Source organism: Strongylocentrotus purpuratus, unplaced genomic scaffold (genome assembly GCF_000002235.5).
Source record: "Strongylocentrotus purpuratus isolate Spur 01 unplaced genomic scaffold, Spur_5.0 spur5_scaffold_9, whole genome shotgun sequence".
Taxonomy (NCBI): Eukaryota; Metazoa; Echinodermata; class Echinoidea; order Camarodonta; family Strongylocentrotidae; genus Strongylocentrotus; species Strongylocentrotus purpuratus.
The window spans coordinates 3,762,143-3,774,154 of record NW_022145615.1 but is presented as its reverse complement, the minus strand read 5'-3'; the positions used below and the strand labels follow the sequence as shown (position 1 = coordinate 3,774,154).

Genomic DNA, 12,012 nt, shown 5'->3' with positions numbered 1-12,012 from the left:
CGAAAAACACAGTAGGCGCATCTTGAAAGTTTTTTTCTAAAATGTATTTAATGTGAAGTTATCGTAACACATGGTTAATACAGTACTCTATACACATCTGTAAAAAGGTGCGCGCAATATATATAAAAGACATATCTACTATAATTAAACTAATTTGTACCTGTGTATTACAAACACAAAGAATATGTCTTTAACTTGAGGTATTTTTAATGAAGTCATAGTATACTGTATAAAGATGGCAAACAGAAAATAAAGCAAATATCCATACAAATCCTGCCAGCCAAAAACCCTTCCTACGAATAGTAACTTCATATTTTTGCAGAGTTATTACAACTTCTTAGACTAACATAAATCAAATGTCTCCTTTATGTAAAAGGGCGTTTTACATTAACCCTCTCCACCTATAACATCATAGATTTGATATGTAAGTACGTATGAAAGTACTCTACATAAGTGCGATAAAACCATCTTCTACTCTGCTCATAAAAACAGAAAAACAAGTTACATTTAAAGCAACGTTCCTCTTCTCTTTTTATCATTCGTAGCCAACACGAAATCTATAAGTTATCAAAAGATGATTCAGTGAAAACAAGGACGTGCAACTGTGGCAATCTTGCTGCAGACGAGAAGTTGTAGCTCCTCATTGGAATATCCCTCTAAAATTTCTCAAAATATATTGTTGACGTGTTGAGTATGCATAATAATATTAAAGTAAACAGTGTGCTCTGTAAATATGGCTACATCAAATCAAAGATCATCTCAATTTGTGAGCCAAGCATTTTCCTTCCTCCCAGGAGTCTTTAAACATTCAACAATGGGAGCAGTATTAAAATTTGATCGATAGCTGATTCCTTCAAAAGTCAGGCTAATACAATTTTAGCCCTATTCATTATTTAACCAAATTGATTATGTGTTTTAAAATTTTCTCTTTTAAAATAATGAAAACCACAAAATGTTAAGGTCCTTTCAACAATTTTCAATCTTAAACTGTTTATTAATCAAAACATTTACTGCATCAATCAAGCGAAACAAAAACGACATAGTTTTCTCCTCTGTTTTATTTAAATTATAGAACTATTATTGTTTTAGGCAATAAGTAGAGCTTTTGTAGAGAAAAGTCTATTATATTCTGCATGTTGATGGTATCGCCCAAAATGTAACAACATTTCATATACCAGCCTTGTTTAGTGTGGACCGTCTTTTAATTTTCTCAAGAAACTATTTAAAACAAATTGTTTTCAATGCATGTATTTACCGTTAAGTTTTCTTGTGAATGAAATTTATATTCATATTTTCTTGACAAACAAAACTACAGCATGCATACAAGATAAGAACAATAGCAAGAATGGCTGTGTCGTCGAGGTATCACACTAAGTATTACAAAATGGCTATTTCGGCTCGGTACCTTGCACAAACGATAGGTCCATTAGTCCATTCAAATACTCAATGCGCACCCTAAACACGAAAGTGTTAAGTCAACATTTAATTAAACCAAGAGATACACCTTTTCAAAATGAAGGAGTTAATTCTTTAAACTGTTGGATGCAGCCGCAGTGATGTTTGTCTGTTGGATCCAGCAGTATAAATGATGAGATGCTACATTTTGAATGGTTGTCACTTCTTGGCCATTACACGGTGATTAGACAATACGACTTTAGTTCGTGGATATCATATAATTAAAGGAAACCAAAAAACCTTCATACCAAGTTACTTTTATTGTAAAGTTTAAGATATTTGAAAAATATCAGTGAAAATTTGAACAAAATCGGGCAAGGAATAAGGAAGTAAGAGCTTTTTGAAATTACTAGTCACTAGAGGGTGGTATTCAATTTGATGACATCATCTGTGGACAACTCTCCATGCCTTTTGTCCATCAAATTTCATGTTTTTCCTTCTTTCTTGTGATTGAGATAATGTACTCCCCTGAAAGCAAGATATAGAATGCAAAATGATATTCTACTTCACATGTTATGAAGTCGGATCAAGAACACAAATAAATACGAAGAAAACAACAAAATTGTGAAATTTTATGTACAAAAGGCATGGAGAGTTGTTCACAGATGATGTCATCGAATTGAATACCGCCCTCTAGTGACTAGTCATTTAAAAAAGCTCTAACTTTCTTATTCCTTGCCCGATTTTGTTCAAATTTTCACTGATTTTATTCAAATCTTTTAAACTTTACAATAAAAGTAACTTAGTATGAAGGTTTTGGTTTCCTTTAACTTGATCACATACTGTGGTATTCGTGTTGGGATGCGATGACCATGCTGACCTTGAGAAGCTCACCGAGACTTGAGATCGTCCTGATGTCATTAGGAGCTGCGACGAAAGCCGGAGAGGCGCCCTCTCCGCCAAAGTCCAACAGGACGTTCACATTAGATCTCGGGATGAAACGAGATTGGCCCAAGAGGCGTGCCGACTGTCGGGGAGCCGCGTTGTCGGATGTGTGTCTGGAGGGGATACCGTGGTGAAAGGGGATGGGGGAGGAGTCCACTGGCCGTGGGAATCGGTGCACAGGGCTGTTGGTTGGTACTCTGGGGATGGTTCTGTAAGGCATGGGTTCGATCAGAAGAAGAGAATCGTTACAGTTGTTATCACAGTGAGATCTGTGAGGGATGCTACCTGTGGCATGTAAACAGGAAAGCCATGAAATTGCCGTTATTACATCTTAAAACCAAGATTAACTAATAATAAAAGCTTGATTTGACTTTTCTAAACAGGCCAACATAACGAAAATATTTTAGTTTTGCATCATCACAAAATGATTATGCCACATCTTTTGTAAATGACGCATATATAGACTTTCAAAAGTTATATTTAGTCTGAGCATCCCTGCGCATGATGCAAAAATAATGTTATTATTAGAGAAATATTTTCTTCTTTATGTTACCCGTTCTCTACATGGTAAATCAAAACCCCTTTTCAAAAACAGTTTGACCTTACGACATCAAATGGTTAAGCATTCCAAGGGATTAAGTGGGACACAATAGAAAAGGGGAGATAAAAGATAGCGAAGATCGGGAGAGAAAGAGAAAATGGAGAACAAGAATGGGAGCGAAAAGGCGAGAAGAGAGAAGGGGAAGATACAGGAACAGACATAAAGAGTGAATAAGAGTTGGAGGAGGAGACAGAGGACGAGAGTGGAGGGACAAGAGTGGATGATGATAGGAGGAGGAGGTAGAGGAGGAGGAGGGGGAGGTAGAGGAGGAGGAGGGGGAGGAGGAGGTGAAGGAGGAGGAGGAGGAAGGAGATGAGGAGAGGAAGAGAATCACTTACGTCTCTCATCATCAGTCCGACCAATGAATTCACTTTGATGATGTACGCTCAGGTCAACAGCTCCTGCCACTTCACTGCTCCGATGACAATCGCTGACGAAATCTTCTGATGGGTAACGATAGAAACCTTTGGTGGTGTCGGCAACATGACAACGGGGGTCAATGACGAGTCGATCGCACTGATCAAAGTGATAGGCTTGATCTTGGAAGAAGAAGTATGGTTGCAAACCCTTGTAGTAATTAAACGGAGGTAGACTGGTGCATGGCAAGTTAGGATGAGCCTGGTATCTGGGGCAGTCTGGCAAGGTTGGCGAGACGGCATAACCGCTAGCACGGCAAGAACTCTAGAAGAAGAAAGGATAATTACATGTAGAAGAAAAAGATAAAATGAAATATATATGCATACGGCATTGTACAGGGAATATTTAAAGAGTAAATGTTATTATTATCATTAACAGGTATTAAAACACAAACATTACGCCGGAGTAAATGTGAGGGTAAATATGGTATAATCTATCATCGATTTGCTCGATTAGCTTCATTATAATTGTATATTCGAGGTTAATGTGCTTTTTTCGGTGTGTTGTCGATCAAGTTTAAGTTCAAGTTTATTTATTTACACTTGTCAAAAATACAGAATAGTCACAATTACAAATACAGAATAAATATACAAAAATATCATACATCCAAACAAAAAACATAACATAATGAGAGTGAAGGGGTGAGCTAAAAAGGAGTCAAGTCCTTATGCAGGAGTCCATCCTTCATGTATAATATTAATAATATACGAAATTAAATGTGGTACCATTGGAAGCATGAAAATAAAAAAGAAGGGGCGGGGGGGGGGTAATAGGTCTTGGAGAGTTATTTCACGTAAAATTCAATTAAATACATTTTATATTTTCGTTTAAAAGTTTGAAGATTTTTACAATTTTTTATATTCATGGGAATTGAGTTCCAAATGTTGGTGTCTGGTGTCGGTCTCTTTGGTGTGACCATAGACCTACCACCAAGGTCTATGGTGTGACTGACGTATTACAAATCTGGGACCTCTTATCTCAGTTCATTTACCTGGCGTGAAAGGTCAACGGCGTACTGCATGGGCGATGATGGTGCCGGTGATGAAGGCAACGACGGTGGCAATGATTTCGACAATGATATCGGGACGACAGTACCAGAATGCTGGTGAGCTTCAATATGACCTCCGACGTTGTATACGGACGCGTCGAAGTTGTCGTCCGTTTGGAACAGGTCTTGTTTGTCGACGATATCGTCTAGCACTGCGTAAAAAAACAAAACGAAATTTGCTATAAAGTACAACGATTAACCCAGAATATATACTTTTTTAATAGTCGGTATTTAATCATTAGTGGATGTGACAACGTTATTTTTTAAATCACGATTTAGCGGCTCATCAAGGGCATGGGTGGCACAGGGGGAACGTGCCCCCCTAAAAAATATATTGTGGAGAAATTAAGGTGGAGAAGAAGAGGGATACTCCTTTTTGTTTGTCACAGGTTTTTGGAATTGTGCCTTTCCCGTGAGTCCTTGAGTGAGTTTATACATGCAAACAATTATTTCACATATAATATGGTTCCATTGTAAAGTATACCGGTAGATACTAGTCATCTTATTTCATTTATCTAAATATGTATTAAAGTTCTAAAATGAAATACCAGTACATTATGCCCGATTAACAAATATACTTTTTAAAAACTGGAGCACAAAGATAAGTTAACAGATTAACGCTTTTGAAACTTGGCAGAACTTATACTGATTTTTTTTTTTTGCAGACTTTTTCCTTTAACAAAAAAATATAATCTTAGTGACAGGACAGTTGAACCATATATTATTCAAATTTAATTTACCTGGATCGTCTTTTAGAGCCAATTCCTGGATTCGTGATTCTTCCTTGACAGATGGTTTGTAGTGAGATAGCGTCTGCAACCCAGTCTCGACGCTCTCACTCCTCGTCGAAAGGCAGTCCGGCGGCGAAGACAACGACGACGAATAACGGATCGGTGACGGTGGTTCGTCGTCGACTTCGAGTAGCACGCAGTATTCGCAGTCACCGGTCATGTCGTCACCACATTCTTGGCAAGCAGGTTGATGGTGAGTGAGGTAGGTTGTTGGGTAAGTCCAGTCGGACCCCTGATGGGCTGGTGATCGAGGGCCATGGGTGAACTGGTCTGGTGAGCTTAGCTGGGTATACTCCATCGGGTGCATCGGGGGAGTTCTCGCTGGGAAAGGTTGACACGGGAGCTGAGCGTCTTTCCAAGAACCCTGATTGTAAGAGAGTAAATCATAACAAATTAATACAATTTTTATTAGAACATCGTTTCTCAATAAAAAGGTTTGTTTGCAACTTCGTGTCAATAATTATTCCTATATACCGTCCAACATAAGTTGCCGAAATTTCTGAAATATTTTCAGCTTTTGCTCTGCACTATTTTACATTTGTAATGAATTCCACCATGACCTTTGACTTCATACAAAACAAACAAGTCACAGCCTATTTTGATTCACGGATATCCATCAATGTTTTGACGGAGGTTAATTGTTACAAATCTTTGATTTTATACAACAGACTTAAGTATATGCACGGTAAGCAATGATTAATTCAGTCTATAGAATATAACGGTAAAATAACCATGAACGAGCAAGTAACAAAAGCTACACTATATTGAGAATACTTTTGTGACTCGAAAAACTCAAAAGAAAACACAATTGGGAGGAGTGTTGATACACTCGTACGTTGCCGACGAAGTTGGAATCATTTTCCGTACCTATTTTCAGGAAATGATCGCGACAGTATATTCTTGATAAATACGAATTACATCTTCTCATAACTTTATTTATCAATCTAGTATAATAGTCATAGAGATTAATGACAAGGTACTTGATATAAAGAATACACTATGTTGTCACAGAATCATGCCATGAAAATAGATAAAATTAAAATTATTCTGACTTCATAGCATGAGCAACACAGTAAATGTCAATAATGAATGTCATAACTTTAAGGCCATTAAAAAAAAACATGTTTAGCGTCCTGCCTTTTTGAAAAATAGGACGGAGGAGGCCCCTTTTTTCCCAAAATGGCTGCTCGGTACATTTTCCCTGACAGTCGGGCTATTTTTCAAGAAGGCCGCCAGCATTTTTTTTTAAACTCAGAAATTGATTATTTTAGCAGTATATTTTTATGTTTTATTCACTGAAGAAAAAAAAATAGGAGGCGGCCCCAAAAAAGGAAGCGGGTGGGGACGCTAAACATGATTTTTTTTTTTGTTAATGGCCTAACAATAAACAGCACGTAAGAACATGATTAACTCACCTTCTTCTCCGTCATCTTGGAGTCCAATCCGTCAGCGTTCCTCGTCGTCGTCGACGAACCATTCTTCTTCGATCCTCGTCGTTTCTTCCTGATCACGTTCTTCGCCATCATCCTCCTGGTCCTCCATTGTCGTGCCTCTTGCAGAAGACCGTTGCCATCGCGACAGTGAGAACAGCTTGGGTTGATCATCCAGTAGTGTGTGCGACATTTATGACGCTTGTCCACGATGGGTACCTTTAAGAATAGGGATGGAGTGGAGAGATGTGGAGGGGGAGGCAGGGAGCGAAAGAGAGAGAGGGAGGGATGGAGAGTGAGTGAGAGGGGTGCGGGGAGAGGAGAGGGAGAGAGGGGAGCAAGAGAGAAGGGGGGGGGGAGAAACATTGTACAATCAAAATTGTTATTGAACTTCAATCTATTTGTATCTACAATCAATTAACAACGATCACGTGAGACCTCAATTAGTAGAATTAAAAATCCATTACAATCTTAAGTTGATAGACCATGGATAGACTAAGCTGGTTTTCTATTCAAAATGATATTATAATTAGGGAATGGCAAATTCAGCATATAAAAAGGTTGGAAACCCAAATGAAAATAGTACCACAGCGATCGAGTTAATTCCTTTATATATATTTTTTTTAAATAAGCCCGGAACATTTTACTGGAAAAAAAAATGATTGCATAAAGGAATGAATATTTCTTTGAAAACATTTGATTCAATTCCGTTCATAAAAATGAAGAATTTCGAAGTAGATTTAAAAGAAAAACGGTTTAAAGTGAGATATACACATTCCGTACTATCAAATTGAAACATTGTATTGTGGGGTAGTGTTAAATATGTTATTTTCTAAATTTTAATTTTCTTCCAAAATAAAATCGTGTGTGTAACATAATTAATTTACACTGCACAAGTGCCTTCTCAAATAAAAAAAAAATGTTTCAAGTCATTAAAAAGAATTAGAACTAATTTTCAAATAACAGTGCCTAACACAAAGACCATGACAAAATAAAATGTCTGGTAACTGTGATGTTTAACCTAAAACTAAGTAAATAATATCTTAACAATATGTTATTCACATGTTGTACCTTCAAGATGAATATATATATATATATATATATCTTTTTTTTTGGGGGGGGGGGATATATAGTAATTAATGGTTTAAAAAAAATACCTTGTAAAAACACTCTCGAGCAGAGAGGTTATGTCGAATACTGTTATGCCAGCCTTTGTAGGATGTTCGGAAGCAAGGAAAGCGATCACGAAAGAACTGTTGGATGTCTACGATGGTCATCATACGAGAAGGCGACGACTGAATCGCCATGGTGATCAGCTCAGCGTAGGTAAAACCCGGGAGATCGACCCGCGATGGTTTCTTTCCATTCCGTGGTGGAGCGATGTCGGGGGATGAGTGTCGCGACTCGGCCGTAACGTCGGTGGCTCTGATCGCATCGGTCTGCGCTTCCATGGCTCCAAGTGCAGAACACTATTCATGAAAAGTGAAAAAAAGACAAGTAGATTTTTGGTCATAAATTTACCTCCCACATCTCCGGAAAACAACGGGTTCATTTTTTCCTTCTTTATTTCATCTTTGATTCATGAATAACAATCATAAAAAGGTATCGATTGTATAGACATTCATAAAACCAACACTAATATAATCATTTTGGGGCAAACGAATTCCACGCAAAAATATTTACAAAGAATATACATATATTATGTACGACACTCAAAGCTCACGTATAACAGAACAAAAATATACCTGATCATGCTCTGGGCCTAGCCGTATATCTTTCTGGCCAGAATGGTTCATAATCAAGAAGACAAAAGAATATTCCGAAGTAGGCCTATATACTATAGATGTTCCCTGAGTAATTTACATGCCTAATTGAACATATTAAAGAAATTGATGAGATATGTTTGTATATTGTATATTACTGGTTTTACTGGATGTTAAGCTGAACTGATATTGGAATATTGGCATCTGTAATTTAAAAACCCTTCACACGAATTCCCCTCTCATCGATAAGAAAACAAACGCAAGTCACCATTCAACCAACAAGACTAACATTCGCTCCAAACACTTAAATCACCACGAGTACTACAGAAATGGAGTCAAATCATTATTACGACAGATAATATTACAATTTAACGTGAGATACTCACCTACAAATGGTATGGAAAATGAGGAGTAAGGCAATCGATGAGGCGAGATTTGTGAAGCTGGGTATGTAGGCAGAGTCAGTGCAGCAATGTTTCCAGTTCAGAGGTCTTGAGCAAGATAAGCTTCTTCATCGGACTTCTATCTTACTTTATACCTGATCTGTTCTCACCGTTCTTACCAACTCTAAGCCAATTACAGGAGAGCGAGGTGTTACGTAATCGAGATGCGAAAGAAAGGATCAGGGCGACGCATGCGCGAACAATCTTTTTCTATATGGTAGTCTTTGAAATCAGACCAAGTTGATCTTTTTCAATCATACCGTCGATCAACAAAATATCACTCTCATATAAAAATGATACTCAAAATTCACAAACATGACAATTGTCCAAACGCATATTGTACAATCATAGAAGTTTCAAATAATGTCTAGAGAGTTTCTATATAGAGACAGAAACTCTCTGAGATAGAGGAGAGAGAGAGAGGGGGGGGGGGGCGGGGAGGGGGCATGGAGAGAAAGACAGAGAAGAAGAAATCAGATTGTGCATGATTGCATATATAGTGTTTTGTTCGAATGGCTTAAAAGACATCATACCCAATGCATGGCGTATGCCAACGATCTATAGCAAATCAAGACCCATTTTATCATCTGTCTAATTTATTGACTCTAATCTATTATGGATTGTTTTCAAAACGGTCTGATGATGAAATGATAAGACTAGCCAAGTCAGACCCATTCCTTTTCCCACGCCTGGTGATACCCTTCTAATTGGATTTATTAATCCGCCTCGTACACTACACCATTGACAATGAGGGCTCTTTGTTTAAGCTTCCGGATTAAGCAGAGAGGTGTCTCTAGCCTGCGAAATGTCAAAGACGAAAAACCAGTTTTGTTTTAGAAACAGATTAATAAAATATACCTTCACTTTCTACCGTATTTATTTTCATTTTACCTAAAGTATAGGAAGTCGTCTCTGATGATAAAGAAAAAGAAGAAGAAATAACTATATTTTATGTTAAAATCGGTAAGAAGTAACGTTTAAACCGGGCGTTAAACGAAGATCCGTTACGATGTTAATTCCTTTATGCTTGTATGCTCTGTATGATCACGGGATATTTACATATACTTTCCATGTATAGCGTAATTACCTTATTGAGGTTTTGAGAAATACGAATTTAATATCGGGAGTTGTTTTTCCTGTTGTTTTGACAGGATGAGAGTACGTCATAATTGTATCTTTATTTTTTAGAATCCATGTAAAATACAAACGAAAATACAATTACAAACGAATTTCCTTTAAAAAACCGATAATGTCAAAATGAAAAGTGGACCCATGAATGTTATCATCACTATCTTTTCATTCATTCTTTTCCTCTTCTTTGTCTTATTTTGTTTAAAGGTTTTGTTTCTTCCTTTCAATTTTTATTCTCTTATGTTTTTCATAATATCTACCTTTTTTTCTAAAGGTAATACTCTTGATCCAAATTGTTTAAAGGTCCTCTTATTACTTCTAAGACAGTGAACTTTAGATTAAAAAAAAAACGATTTCCGACTAACCTACCTTGACCTGATAACTAAAAACCAGTTTAATCAAAATCAAGTACGGTGAATGACCCTCTTAATTTACTTTTATCCTTAGAATGTTATTATAATTGAGAGTATCAATCATTACAACGAGACGGCATCGGGGCTACATTTCTTTAGGTAATGGTTGTCCGAATATTACTGCAGTTTACATTAATTTTAGTAGAACCTTGCACAATCCGCTGTTATCACGCAGTGGTCGTTCCATCTACAAGTATTGTTAAAGGACATTTGTATCACACTAAGGGGGCCGATAACTCACAAACATAGCTTTCACTATAGCTCCTTCCATGTTTCTCTTTATTTCTTTTACTTTATGCGAACGAATTTAAATGAGTTATACGTATCTTCTGTTCTTGTACTAGACAATAAGACCTGTGTATGTTAGTACCTATTGTTTTGTGGAAACAGAATTGTAGAATGTGAAATTGTTGAAATATGAAACAATAAACTGAAATGAAAACTGAATATTTCGAGTATAAATTTCTGGGATGGGGAGGGGTAGCCCTAGGACTAGAAGGTCCACCTTTATAATACGCGATAGTTGTGCATTTTCACCGAAGAATCCATGTTTATTTACAGGGGAGAACAGGTAGGTGTCATTTTGCCCGAAGCAATGAGTCTACATGTTATTTTTGAAGAATTTCTTGGAAAGACTGGGACCAGGGTCTTTTAAACATATACTTTCACCTTTCCTAATGTTAATGAAGCCACTCTTTAACAAGCAAACAACGTTCTATGTAAATTCTATTTGCTGCTGAGAGAATCTACTCCTGTAAACTTGCCTGCAGTTTTCTCATTTCTTTTGTCTTGAATCACATAATCATAAGAAAATATCGTAGACGCCGGTCGCTTTTCAAAAACGAATGGAAAGCCAAATTCCTCCGTTTGAAATAAATCTGAAATAAAGGCAGACCACACAGCAAAAGCTTGGGTAAATATAAATACGAGCGATTTAGCTGGTCGACTTGGGCGGTTAACTTTTGTTCATTCTGTATTTGGTGCTCCCGTATTGAATAGTCATTGTGATTTGAGCTTACAAGGATATGAATGATTTTCAACACCTACTCCATGCTGCAATTATAGCTCAGCTTCCCAATTTGCAGTAGACTATCATTTGAACTACTCTTTGTTCCGGCCTCCTTTTCCATTAAGTTCGATTTCGAATTTGCTTCATAATTATGCCTACAGTTTTGCCATTTTTAATTTCTAAGTATCGCTTTTAAACTCAACATGTTTGATTATCGCGGGTGGTATTTCAACCCCGCCCCGCCACCACTCGCAAAATAGCCTGAATAAAAAGTGAAGGCAACAACTTATTATGGCAGCCAGGGAGTATCTTCCATTTCCATGATCTCTTTAGACATTGAATCTCACTATTATAAATCTATTTCACTTGGTGATGTTTTGTGATAAACACAATTTGCATAATTGTGGTTCAACTACATTTTATTTTGTTCACAGTGAAATCCCCATCAGTTTCACTAAACCCCAACAATTCTTCTTGATTTTTTAATGAAATACTACCTCGTATTCTTTCAAAAATTGATATATAGCATTATTCTAGGAAATGCAGCACATGGAAAGCACAAAGAAATATTACACAAAGACAAAGAAAGAAAATAATGAAAGGGCACTTATTCGCATGCTACGACT

The 12,012-nt window shown here is 37.0% G+C and overlaps 1 protein-coding gene across 2 annotated transcripts; it reads right to left on the bottom strand.

Moving 5' to 3' along the window:
- Positions 1–2,131: 2,131 nt before the first annotated feature.
- On the bottom strand, positions 2,132–8,911 carry LOC115920611. 2 transcript variants are annotated; one of them, XM_030976765.1, is made up of 7 exons: positions 8,777–8,911; positions 7,785–8,096; positions 6,613–6,846; positions 5,147–5,561; positions 4,350–4,558; positions 3,280–3,622; positions 2,132–2,625 (listed from the first exon to the last, which is right to left on the bottom strand). In XM_030976765.1, exons 2-7 carry the CDS (start codon positions 8,076–8,078, stop codon positions 2,231–2,233), a joined length of 1,890 nt encoding a protein of 629 aa, XP_030832625.1. In that variant the 5' UTR covers positions 8,079–8,096; positions 8,777–8,911; the 3' UTR covers positions 2,132–2,230. The 2 variants fall into 2 exon arrangements, with proteins under 2 accessions (XP_030832625.1, XP_030832626.1); XM_030976766.1 differs by having other exon boundaries at positions 2,265–2,549; positions 8,777–8,910.
- Between the last annotated feature and the right edge of the window lie 3,101 nt (positions 8,912–12,012).